Here is a 12,257-nt window from a genome sequence, read left to right as displayed (position 1 = left end):
TAACAACGAAATATTCCTTTGTTCATTACAAGGAAATGTGGGAATCATTAAAATACAAGCCATGCAGCCTCCTAAAACTTTTCCCCCGTTTATCATGATCATGATGGAAAAGCAAACCAGATCTAGGTGTTAACCCGAACCAGACCACATCCCAGTGACGCGGCTCCAATCTAGCGCATGAGAAAAAAGCAGAAACTCCGAAATCCTTCCATGAAGTGATCAACTGATTTAGTCGACCTCCTCGACGGTGGGGCCGTCATCGTGGGTGGCACCAGGGCCACCGGCACCACCGGGGAAACCGCCAGGAGCACCGCCGGGCATGCCACCAGGGGGAGCACCGCCAGCACCGTAGAACTTCATCATGATGGGGTTGGCAACACCCTCCAACTCCTTCTGGCGATCCTCGTACTCCTCCTTGGTAGCCTGCTGAGACTCATCGAGCCAAGCGACGATCTTGTCAATCTCGGTCTTGAGAGTCTCCTTGTCGGAGGCGTCAAGCTTCTCATCGACCTTGGGGTCGGACAGAGTGTTGCGCAGGGAGTAGGCATACGACTCAAGGCCGTTCTTGGCAGCAACACGGGCGCCCTCAGCCTCATCCTCCTCCTTGAACTTCTCGGCCTCAGCAAGCATGCGCTCAATGTCCTCCTTGGAGAGACGACCCTTGTCGTTGGTGATGACAATCTGGTTGGTCTTGCCAGTGCCCTTCTCAAGGGCAGAGACGTTCATGATTCCGTTGGCATCAAGATCGAAGGTAACCTCAATCTGGGGAATACCACGGGGAGCGGGGGGAATTCCAGTAAGCTCGAACTTGCCGAGCAAGTTGTTGTCCTTGGTGCGCTGGCGCTCACCCTCGTAGACCTGGATAAGCACACCAGGCTGGTTGTCGGAGAAGGTAGAGAAGACCTCAGACTTCTTGGTGGGAATGGTGGTGTTGCGGGGAATGAGCTTGGTCATCATACCACCAGCGGTCTCGATACCGAGGGACAGAGGGGCAACATCGAGAAGCAAGATCTCGTTGGTGGACTTGGAGGAAGTGTCACCGGAGAGAATGGCGGCCTGGACGGCGGCACCATAGGCAACAGCCTCATCGGGGTTGATGGACTTGTTGGGCTCTTTGCCATTGAAGTAGTCGGTGATAAGCTTCTGGATGCGGGGAATACGGGTGGAGCCACCGACGAGGACGATCTCGTGGACCTGGGACTTGTCGATCTTGGCATCGGTAAGGACGCGGTCGACGGGCTGGAGGGTAGAGCGGAAAAGATCCTGGCACAACTCCTCGAAGCGGGCACGGGTGATGGAGGTGTAGAAATCGATACCCTCGTAGAGAGAGTCGATCTCAATGGAGGTCTGTGCGCTGGAGGAGAGGGTACGCTTGGCACGCTCGCAGGCCGTGCGGAGACGGCGCAGGGCACGGGGGTTGCCGGAAAGATCCCTTAAAAAGAAAAAGTCAGCAAAATGAAAACATCACCAAATCAAAAACGGGCTTCACGTACTTCTTGTGCTTGCGCTTGAACTCAGAGCAGAAATGATTTACAAGTCTGTTGTCGAAGTCCTCACCTAATTCTTAGTTAGTATATGCATGTTGTTGACTCAAGAGGATGCGACTTACCTCCCAAATGGGTGTCACCAGCAGTGGACTTGACCTCAAAGATACCCTCCTCAATGGTGAGGAGAGAGACATCGAAGGTACCACCGCCCAAGTCGAAGATGAGGACGTTGCGCTCGCCCTCAATCTTCTTGTCAAGACCATAGGCAATGGCAGCGGCAGTGGGCTCGTTGATGATACGAAGGACGTTGAGGCCAGCAATGAGACCGGCGTCCTTGGTAGCCTGACGCTGAGAGTCGTTGAAGTAGGCGGGGACGGTGACGACGGCATTGTTGACGGTGCCACCGAGGTAGGCCTCAGCGGTCTCACGCATCTTGGTGAGGACCATGGAGGAGATCTCCTCAGGGGTGAAGACCTTGGTCTCGCCCTTGAACTCGACCTGGATGACGGGCTTGCCGCCACGCTCAATGATCTTGAAGGGGAAGTGCTTCATGTCGGCCTGGACCTCAGCGTCGGTGAACTTGCGACCAATGAGACGCTTGGCGTCGAAGACTGTGTTGATGGGGTTCATGGCGACCTGGTTCTTGGCGGCATCTCCAATAAGACGCTCGGTATCGGTAAAGGCAACGAAAGAGGGAGTGGTTCTGTTACCCTGGTCGTTGGCAATGATTTCGCACCTGTGAGGGGTGGTTAGCAGGCTGTCGGGACTAACAAGGCTGATGCCGTGCAACCGTCCAATCGATCGACGGCGAGGCTGGCAGGGAAGTCGAAGAACACCCCTCTCAGCCTGGCCACGACCGAACAGAGCGACTGCAAACAGCGACTCGACGATGTCGATGAAGGGAGGGCAAGAACCTACCGATCCTCACGGAAGACACCGACGCAAGAGTACGTCGTACCCAAGTCGATACCGACAGCGGGAGCCATCTTGACTGCTGTGTGATTTGCTTTCTACAACGGGTTTTGGTATGGGTGTGGGGTATTGAGGAGTAGTAGATTCGTCGTAGTATTCCCGAAATCTGGTGGGAAGAAAAACAGCGTAGGAAGAGAAGTAGAGTTTTTTGAGTTTGTGTGATGAAGAATGGGAAAGAGCAGGAGGAGGAGGGGCACAAAAGGCAGGTTTAAAAGCCCCGCGTCACTTTGCAGACGAAGCTCACGGAACCCTGTGGAAATCGCCAGAAGGCCCAAGTGGGGTTCCAGGAGCTGCACGAAAGGAGCTCAATCGATTGGACTAGAAACGCCCACACGCTTCATGGAACAACCCAGCGCCTCCTTTGAGAGCCCGTTGAGTGCCAAACCCAGCCTCGCCGTGCTCGATGCTCAGTTCCATCGGCTGCCTGCCCGACGGGAGGTTTGGCTATTCCCAGATCTCTTTCTTCGCTGCTTTTCCATGCCACATGCCGGCCCCTGGCTGTTTACCCCATAGACACACCTGGAACTGTCTTCTCCAGGAAAGAAACTGCGGAGTAGCTCCATGGATGAACAAACAGTGGGCTTTGACCGTCTGTACACCCTCAAGCTGAGGTTTTGCGTAATGGGGAACTGACGCATCCAACACACCAATGCCACAGCTACATGCCAAGCACTAGATTTCGCCTCATGTCAAACTCTGCTGTGTGATCAACATTCTCTGAGAGGTTCCAGAAAACTGCTTGAATTGTCCCGAGGTCGATGGAAGCTGTTTTTCCTAATAGACTGCTCATACCATTAATGCATCACCACAGGCCATAGAACCGCAGTCACCTTTACACCTGCCGCATGGTTGGACTGAGAAATGCCCAACATACATAGCAACAGTCTCAGTGCGATCGCGATGCTTTGCATCATTCCATTCGGCCATGTTGCTGACCGCCAGTCATAACAGACAGATGCACAATACTACTCTCAAGGTGTTCCCGATCTTGGGCACTGCCAAGCTCTCAAGCAAGGTACAGTACATAAGGTACACACATCTCGAACCTCTAAGTGGGATGTCCAAGCTGACGAGGCAAAACATGCAACCACCAAAAAATATCAGCAACGAAACTCCATCAGAATATCACGAAGGCAACGGCAGAGACCACCTGCTTTCTTGTAGCTTCGACGACACAAACCTTTTCCTTTTTGTTATCACCATCTGTACCGACATTGGGGCTTTATAAGGCCAGCGGGACAATGGCATCGGAATATCAGACCACTGACTGTCAGATGAAGCTCGGTTCTCTCTTCCGTCATCTGTCCGTCCCAGTGGACTCACAATGACGAGATGGAGCTATCTCCCTTTGCATTCCAGCTTCAAGTCAGCTTGATACACGGCTCGATAGAAATGATAGCAGCTATTCTGAAGGGGAAATTCCGTTCGTCAGTTGGGCAGAATGGATGGCGGTCAGATAGTAATAAGACCCATGAGCCAGACACATCAGATTTGGAACGACTGTTAGTACGATACCTCACTGGAGACCATCACTCTTCTTTGCCCATTGAAAATATAGGAGGAATTCGTCTCCCAGAGAAGAGGGGCATTGAAGGTCAGAAAAGACTTGCTTGTCACTGAGCATTCAACAAGCGAGACCAAGGTCTTCACCCCTGAGGAGATCTTCTCCATGGTCCTCACCAAGATGCGTGAGACCGCTGAGGCCTACCTCGGTGGCACCGTCAACATGCCGTCGTCACCGTCCCCGCCTACTTTGAGGTTTCCTGCTAACAGTCATGCAATCCACCCCATTAACTTGCCACCCCTTTTTCTCCCACTTCTCCATTCTGCCCTGGCGCCTAATGCGGCGTTGAATACACAATTGCCAACAGGCCGGGTATCTGCCTCGTCTAACAATTGCCGTATGACTAACTGTCTACCTTTTCAGTCTGACAGTTGGCTGATGTCGATACCTTTTTCTCATTTTCGAGATGATTATGTCATGGTCCGATAAGCTGATAAGGAGCTACCCCTCTGCCCCTCACTACAGCAGTAATCAAACTGGCGGGGGAGCTTTGAGGTTCAGACTGAGCGTGAGAGAGCTTTGACGGTTTCAAACCACCACCTTGTCAACAAAAAGAAGATCTCTTCTAAAATCGAACTTGCTACTGTGCAGAACGTAGAGCTGCTTCTGAATCCTAAGTTACCGACCCTTCAACAACGTCAACATGTTGATCAAAGAGAGCCATGCCGACGTGCAAACAACTGCCAATGGCAAGACAACATCGATGAGTTGGTGAGCTCTTACAGCTAATATTATAGCAGTTAACTAATTGAGGTGGAAGGAATATTTCTATTTCATCCTACCATTCCTGGATACCCAAATGCGTGAGCCCGAACCCACCTTTACCTCGCCCTCGCAATAGGGGGTCTCTTGTATCATGGTCTTACCAAGTTATCAACGTGTAGTCGCTTCCCAGGAGTTGTTCTCTTCAGTGAGATCTATCAGGGTCAGTAACACCATCCCTCATGCTCTCCATAAAGAAGCCCAACGAAGTTGACGTCGTCACAGTCACCGGCCCTGTTGTTCGCTTCGCCAGACAAATCGCTGGCCAGGGCTACATCATTGCTGCTCCCAGCAGCTACCACGACTTTACTGGCCCTGAGCCTCTTGCCTATGACGTCCCCGGAACGGATCAAGGGAACGAGTGGAAGATCACAAAGGTCGGTGATTTGCTCTTCTGCATGGATACTCCCTGTCATAGCTTCGACTAAAGCTCAAGCCTCTGCTGGGAGGCCAAAGCTCCCAGCTGAAGCTCTGATGGTGTCATTCATTGGAGTAGCTTCAGGGTGCGCGGGTTGACAGGGTGTCCATGTCGTATTGGAGCCCAACTGGCTGGGGCTTTGGGTGTAGCCAGCACCACCATCAAAGTCTTGAAATAATGACGCTCACCAGTAATGTATCAAACAGACCCTTGAATCCTACGATGAAGACGTCACCCAGACTGTCTCCTACCTCTTGTCACTCCCAACATGCACTGGCCGTCTAGGCGCAACAGGCATGTGCTTGGGAGGGCATCTGGCTCTCCGGGCAGCTGTACGATACCGCCCCTCACCACCCCCTCAACTACTGTCTTCTAACACAACCCTCTTCCGCCTCCAGCTTCAACCCAAGATCTCTTCCACAGTATGCTACTTCGCCACCGATGTCCACGCCCGTACCTTAGGCCCCAACTCCGGCGCCAATACCTCCTCCACTGCCCCTCCGGACTCCAACCACACACTCGACCTCCTCTCCCGTATTACCGGTGAGGTCTCCATGATCTTTGGCATCAAAGACACCCACGTTCCCGATGCCGGTCGTGATCTCATTCGCCAAAAGCTTCGCGAGGCCGGGGTAGTCTTTAGCTTCCATGAGTTCGCCTGGGCGCAGCACGCGTTTATCCGGGATGAGCTCAGCAAGGGAAGATATGACCCTGCCATCACCAAGATCTGCTTCGAGGTGTTAATGGAGCAGTTTGGGCGGGTGCTGAAAACGGAGCTGGGGGATGGTGATGGGAAGAAGCAGGAGGTGGAGCATGTCTGTTGAAGAAGTGCATACTCAGCTGTTAGCTATAGACTGACAGATTCGTGCCTTGAATGATGCTCATCCCGGACAGGTAGCCAGTTGTCAGAAATGGCCGGTGTACCATTCCAACATCTCTCTCATGTTCGTGGGGGCCCTCTACGGTCTTCCCAGAGTGCTCTTCTAATCTTTGAAAGACGGTATGCACCGCACGTTGTTACCAATGATAAACACTCTAAATTAGAGTCGGCGCATGTTGACTATGTAAGCGACTCCTCTTGAAATGCTGAGTAGGCCATGAAGGATATCGAGTAGGCCTTCAAAGACGATCCATGGGCATGAAATGACAACTAGTAAGGCTTGAAAAACTATTGATACGCCTCAAACAAGTTTTTAAAAGCAAAGAGGCTTAAAAAGATAGTCAAGATCGTTAACGGGCCCAAAAGGTATCAGAAGACCTGAAAAATATTTAACAGGGACTGAACCCAGGTCATAGTTTACTTGTCAAGTGTTCTCATCGGTCGGGAGAAGAGTTGGTGGCATCTGTAAAACTGTTATACCCCTCCCATCTCCTATTTCCAAGGCGTCACGAGAGAGCTAGACATAGTGCACAACAGGTATCACATCAAATCATGCTGCCAGAGACGTGACAGGCCCTGACGACTAACTCTACCCCCAGCTTCTTCAACATTATTCACCTTCACACTTCAAACAACACCTCACACGCTCTTCAAAATATCTATTCACCTTGACCATACATAGTAAGCAATCTCTACTACCAAAGTACTACAAACCATAGAAAAACGACTGTGTCCTCTAACCTCTACACACTCCAATCCTTGCGGTCAGGCCAGAATGCAATGTACATCTATGTATGCGAGTGATGACAAAAAAAGAGAAAATGCAAACCCAATGCCGTGCATGCATGCATATATTGGCGGGGTATTGCCGCTCTGGCTCACCCTTTTTTATTTCCCCCAACCTTCCCCAGAGAAGAAAAAAGAATTGTTGCTGAACAACCGAAAAAATATTTTTTTTTTGGCTGAAGCGAGTAATATGTTCGGCGTGTCCCGTCTCATACTCATCCATCATTACAACCACCCAAAGAAAAAACGCCGTCACCGTTGCTTTACTGAACCCCGACCCTGCCGACTGTCCCAAGACTTGTTTTTTATCAACCAATCCCTACTTTCTGATATTTACTGTGTGGTGGTCCCGTTGTCATTACTGCTAGTGTCCGCCTTGCTGGTGCTTTGGTCGTTCTCCTTTTGACTACTTGTTTCCTCGTGAATCGTGGTGGTAGTCGTGCCTACAGGATACACCACAGGTGTCCCCGGCAGCCCCACCTAGTATCTAGCTGACGACGGACCAGGCGCACTTGGAGGGGGAGGAGGTCCACCGCTGGATTGTCCTCCGCTAAGGGGCCTTCCATCACCTGTCGGAGCCTGGGGGCGGTTGCTGACGCTGGCACCTCTTGGTCTAGCACCAGCTGGACTTTGCCCGGGGCGTGGTGGTGCTTGAACGGTCAGATTCGCGGATTGTTGCGGAGGGGAATATGGCTGAGAAACGCCTTGCTGTTGTCCAGTCTGAGAGTTGTAGGCGGTCCAGGTGGTGTATGGAGAGCCGGCAGGAGCATCTACGCCCGCTTGTCTCTCCACGTCAAAGGAGGGGCCACCACGGGTACTTGTTGTAGGGGCCCTGGTGAGCTGGACCCCAGGCGCGCTGGCGTCGCCGAGAGTCATGGGCACTGTCTCGCCCGCCCTGCGACGACCACGCTGAGATTCGCGGTTACCAAGAAGGAACTCGGATCGTGAACTAGGTCCGTTAGAGGTGCTAGGGCGGATGGTAGAAGCGTCCCGGCCACTAAGGGTCTCTTCGTAGCCCCAGTCATCAAGAGCGTCCACAGCGGGATTAGTCGTGTTGAAATGGTCGGCTGCCTTTTGCTCACTAGCATTCTCGGCCTGCTTCTCTGGATCCGCGTAATCCATTCTCTTCGCTTCCTTCTCCTTATCGGCCTGGGCACGAGCAGAGATGGCATACTCGTCCGTCACAGCGACGCTGTATGCTGGGTTCTTGGGACCACCCAGAGCCTCACCACCGCCGCCAGGAGCATAGATTGGTACCTTCTTGAGCGCCAAAGTGAGAGCGCACATAAACTTGGAGCGACGGGTAGCGCGGACGGTGTCGTTGTGCCAGTTGGACTTGTGTTTGATCGCAACCTTAAGCGTCAACTTGTCAAGGTCACCAATACCACCAACGCCGATGCCGATATCAGGCTGGAAATCGCGGCTGTTCTCGGGCGAGCGCACAAACTTCTCCATCTCGGCACGCAGCAGTTCAATGTCCTCGAATGATGTGTCAAATGAGACATTGACATCAATCACTTCCTTCATGGCCTTGCTTCTGGTGACGTTCTCAACCCATAGATTGTTGAGGGCGATGTTGGGCACCTGGACGACTTGCATCTTGTCGATACGGGTGAAGACGGTGTAGAGCAGCGAGATCTTCTCGACAATGAGCTGCTGCTTCTCAGGTCCCTGGATGTCGACACGGTCGCCGACGTCGTAAGGGTGCTTGACGAAGAGAAAAATGCAGGAACCCAAGAATTCCTGTGTTGTGACAGCGAAGACAAACGACAGAGACAGCAGCGTGGTCCCAGCGGTGGTGAGAGTGGCAATGAAGCTGCTTTGGAAGACAGCCACTACATCTGCAGTTAGCACCAGCCACCAAGCGTATCAGTTCCACCAAGTACTTACAGAAGATGATAATCACAATGATCAGAACAACGAAGAGCAGGACCTTATCGAACACCGTCAATGCTTGGCTGATATCCTTCATGCTGTTGGCGATTGCCTTTCTTTCCTTACCGATCTCGACAACCTTCCGAACCATTTCGTCGAGGCTGATGTCACCATTCTCATCGGCGTCAATAGCGTGGAAGCATTCCTCGGCTTCCTCTTGATGAGCAGGTCCCATAACCTCGACAATGTCGTCCATGGACAACGAGTCCTTTCCTTCCACCACAAACGACATCCAGATGCGGCGAGCCATGGCCTCGGAGCTTCGGACCTTCTCGAGAGCCTCGACGACGATGGAGTGTGCTGAGTTGGGGTTGAAGACTTGCTTTCCGGTGATTTCGGAGGCAATATTTCCAAAGACAGACGTGATCTTGTCGCCAAATCGCCCGACTTCTCCAACGAGCTTCATGGGCGCAGCAGCAACGCCTTTCCCATTCGGCCTGCCACCGGTGAGGATAACATCGATACTATCATTAATGATATAGTCCTCGTCGGCAAACTCTTGACAGTACATGGGGAAGAGCGTGCGTGAAGCCTCATACATGAGGCCGAGGATGTAGATTTCGCGCTTGGAGTCCTTGATGCGGTTGGCGAACGACCTCTGGTGGTAAGAGATACTGATGAGCTGAACAATGGCCTTCTCTGCAAGAAGGACGGCCGAAGCAAGGAACAGTGACAGCAAGATCCTCTGAACAATGTCTGTCCACTTGACCCCGTTGTTTCTGTCCGAAAGCATAAACTTGAAGGTGAGCCACGAAGCCAATCCCCATAAGAAGAGCGAAAGCGGGATTTCAAGAGCGCGCAAAACGGTAGCGTATTTCCTGGTGCCCGAGCTGATCACTCCACAGAAGAACATAAAGACGACTGGGATGACATGGGCAACCAGCTTTGCCACCCAGATGCTCAGCCATGCTATCTCAAGCCAGATGAAGAACCAAAGCAAGTTCTGACCCTCGAGTTCGGTAGAGGTATTGCCAGTGAACGGAATGATTAAGAGGGGGATGGCGAGGATTATGGCGACAGGAACGATGTAGACGAGGTAGCGCGTGACGACAGAGAAGCTGACGATCTTGTTATAGAACCGACCCATTGCATTGAGAGAGGCCTCTTCGCTGAGGTTGCTCGATCCCGTGCGCATGAGGTCCTTCTTGATTCGTCGTCTACCGGCCGGAGTGCCCACGGCCTCGTTGAAGAGCACATTCTTCTCGCTGATGGGCTCCATGTCGGCTCTGCGTGCGCCCGTCGTCGAGCTCGCGTTGCTGCGAATTTGGCGGAGTGGTATGTCCTGCATATCTGAAGCACTGGGTTGGTTTGATAGAGGCGCAAAGCCCTGCTGCCGTGGGGAGAGCGGTGACCTTAATGACATGTTGCAGTCAGAATTCCAAGCCGTGGCAGACTTGGACCTGTGTGATGGACAGCGAGGGTTGGGTCGTGAGGAATGTGGGGTTGTGTTGAGGTGTTAGTACGACACAACGAAGCCGATCCCGAACCCGCAATGGTTCCAGGGGACAAAGAGACGCGAATGGGAATGGTATTGTCGGGATTGCCGTGAGGGGATAGGAATGCATAAAGCAGTCCACCGATGACATCAACTGGTGGATATTCTTAAGACAACAAACAACATCAAACGAAGGTATTAGGAGAAGAGCGAGCGGCTGGAATTCCACATCCAGGTTGATATCTGCCTAGGGACGGGCGGGAGGAGGGCATGAGCGAGTAAATGAGTGACGAGCGAGCCTAACGTAGGAGGAGAGATGAGTGAGTGGAGGATAGGATGGGATCGAGGTTGTTGAAATCAAGTCCGCTGCTGGGAGAAAATTGTTCCAACAGAAAACACGCCAAGACCAGGGCACAAAAGAAGGGTCCTCCCCCCGCTGCCAATTGGACCTTCCTGGGTGCATCAAATGTCAATGGAAGTGCTTGGTTCGCCTGCGTCTCAAGACGACATGGCGTTGGTGGGCTGTGGTGAACACGCGCAGTGATGGACCCGGAACTGACGAAACACAGCGGGAAGTGCAGAGCTAGCGCAGGGGGAAATGCAGGGCATCAGCCACTGAGGGAAGGCCAAGGATGCGACCCACGGTGCTGTAACGCCTTCCACCCCGTTTCATCTTGGCAGCATCCCTGTGCCTGCAGGCCGCCTGTGGTCCCAGCCAATTGGCCATTGGATGGATTTTTGACCTAAATTTATTCTCACTGTGCCGACGAGAAAAATCGAGATGCAATTGTCGAAGAAAATCCATCTTTGCCTCACAAGAAAACCCCACACTCTCCATCCAAGGACCCACGGGATGCCATCGTCCCCCGATCACCAACACCGAGATCGAGAAGCCAGATCGTCTCGTCACAGCGTGATTCCGTCATCCGCCAAGCTGTAACGCTGCCGGACAGTAAAAGAGAGACTTCTCGACTTCTCGACTTCGGACGACCCCTCGGCCAACCAAGTTCATCATATTCCTGCCGGATGCACATAGCTATAGATACCTTATGTATACCGCGGCGCAGGCAGTGTGGGATGTGGAAGCAGACCCTTTGTCCAGATCGACGTCATGCTACACAGTGCCAGAGAACATCACAGTCCAAGAAACAAACCGCCTCGTACACACCGATGTGGAGTGAAGCGGATATATCCCTTTACGAAGGCTAGTGGAATTATGATCAGCATTGCTCCCAGTCGCAATGTCGTCACTCCGTCATCAGTCATTCCTATCAAGTGCCCTTCTCCTGACAAGTGCGTTAGCGGTCTTTCTATGTTGTAGGACAACAAATAGCTACGGCCGATATTGGAGGCCACGGCTCTCTGCCGCCACACAACCACCGCACACAGCCCGGTCTGCTCACAGGCCAACCTTCCCGTGCCTCTGACCCGAGACATATCATACATATACAAGAAGCTTCGTGGGATGGCAACGCCTGCTGGTGGAGGAATCGAAAGCTGGAAGCACCGCGAAACTGCATTGTCTGAAACGAGTCTACGTCGTAAAATGTGGAAGTAGCAACAACTGTTTAAAATTTCAACTAACAGAGCATTGGTGCTGCTCTTGCCGCTTGCCGCCTCGATTGCTCGTCGAGGCACCTCCACCAGCCTGTACGGGATGACCAGGTCGACATAGGTAGATTGTCCAAATGCTATGATATATCTTGAGTCGAACTTCCTAGCTTCAAAGAGAGTTTTGGCTAACCACTGACGTGTTTTAGGGTAGCCATTTCCAGTTGTCATCATTGTCAACGTCTTCATCTTGCCGAGTTGCCTGCCACCGAGATGGTAACGAGGCTTGATATTGCAAGCCACACAATGGTGATCCGTCCTCGCCAGCACATCGACAAGGAAAGGCTGGAAGAAAGCCAAAAAGAAACTGGTGACAGCCAAAAAGAAACTGGTGACAGCCAAAAAGAAACTGGTGACAGCGGAATGGTGAGTTGCTCACACAGCAAGTGAAAGGGCAAAAGGAAATG

General features: G+C 52.3%; 4 protein-coding genes across 4 annotated transcripts; 2 read left to right on the top strand and 2 right to left on the bottom strand.

Moving 5' to 3' along the window:
- Nucleotides 1–228: 228 nt before the first annotated feature.
- On the bottom strand, nucleotides 229–2,968 carry SSA2 (Hsp70 chaperone; the record flags this gene model as incomplete). Its single annotated transcript, XM_062892105.1, has 4 exons — nucleotides 2,406–2,968; nucleotides 1,610–2,223; nucleotides 1,490–1,557; nucleotides 229–1,431 (listed from the first exon to the last, which is right to left on the bottom strand). The coding sequence occupies exons 1-4, from the start codon at nucleotides 2,471–2,473 to the stop codon at nucleotides 229–231; spliced, it is 1,953 nt and encodes a 650-aa protein (XP_062740180.1). The 5' UTR covers nucleotides 2,474–2,968.
- Nucleotides 2,969–4,329: 1,361 nt separating this feature from the next.
- On the top strand, nucleotides 4,330–6,204 carry QC762_604090 (uncharacterized protein). The gene is made up of 6 exons (XM_062892104.1): nucleotides 4,330–4,730; nucleotides 4,784–4,826; nucleotides 4,908–4,948; nucleotides 5,011–5,162; nucleotides 5,410–5,535; nucleotides 5,602–6,204. Exons 1-6 carry the CDS (start codon nucleotides 4,667–4,669, stop codon nucleotides 6,025–6,027), a joined length of 852 nt encoding a protein of 283 aa, XP_062740179.1. The 5' UTR covers nucleotides 4,330–4,666; the 3' UTR covers nucleotides 6,028–6,204.
- A 443-nt stretch (nucleotides 6,205–6,647) lies between these two features.
- Nucleotides 6,648–10,875, bottom strand: QC762_604080 (uncharacterized protein). The gene is made up of 2 exons (XM_062892103.1): nucleotides 8,760–10,875; nucleotides 6,648–8,704 (listed from the first exon to the last, which is right to left on the bottom strand). The coding sequence occupies exons 1-2, from the start codon at nucleotides 10,165–10,167 to the stop codon at nucleotides 7,350–7,352; spliced, it is 2,763 nt and encodes a 920-aa protein (XP_062740178.1). The 5' UTR covers nucleotides 10,168–10,875; the 3' UTR covers nucleotides 6,648–7,349.
- Nucleotides 10,876–12,096: 1,221 nt separating this feature from the next.
- Nucleotides 12,097–12,240, top strand: QC762_604070 (uncharacterized protein; the record flags this gene model as incomplete). The annotated part of the gene is made up of 1 exon (XM_062892102.1): nucleotides 12,097–12,240. One exon carries the CDS (start codon nucleotides 12,097–12,099, stop codon nucleotides 12,238–12,240), a length of 144 nt encoding a protein of 47 aa, XP_062740177.1.
- Between the last annotated feature and the right edge of the window lie 17 nt (nucleotides 12,241–12,257).

Source organism: Podospora pseudocomata, chromosome 6 (genome assembly GCF_035222375.1).
Source record: "Podospora pseudocomata strain CBS 415.72m chromosome 6, whole genome shotgun sequence".
Classification (NCBI taxonomy): domain Eukaryota; kingdom Fungi; phylum Ascomycota; class Sordariomycetes; order Sordariales; family Podosporaceae; genus Podospora; species Podospora pseudocomata.
This window is presented reverse-complemented; position numbering and strand designations above follow the sequence as displayed.

What these genes read in the sequence shown, in the direction of transcription:
- QC762_604090 (XM_062892104.1), top strand. Translation starts at nt 4,667, where the DNA reads ATGTTGATCAAAGAGAGCCATGCCGACGTGCAAACAACTGCCAATGGC. An exon ending in CTTCAGTGAGATCTATCAGG is followed by an intron (nt 4,949 to 5,010) that starts GTCAGTAACACC and finishes ACGTCGTCACAG; the next exon opens with TCACCGGCCCTGTTGTTCGC. An exon ending in ATCTGGCTCTCCGGGCAGCT is followed by an intron (nt 5,536 to 5,601) that starts GTACGATACCGC and finishes TTCCGCCTCCAG; the next exon opens with CTTCAACCCAAGATCTCTTC.
- QC762_604080 (XM_062892103.1), bottom strand. Translation starts at nt 10,167, where the DNA reads ATGTCATTAAGGTCACCGCTCTCCCCACGGCAGCAGGGCTTTGCGCCT. An exon ending in CATTGTGATTATCATCTTCT is followed by an intron (nt 8,705 to 8,759) that starts GTAAGTACTTGG and finishes CTGCAGATGTAG; the next exon opens with TGGCTGTCTTCCAAAGCAGC.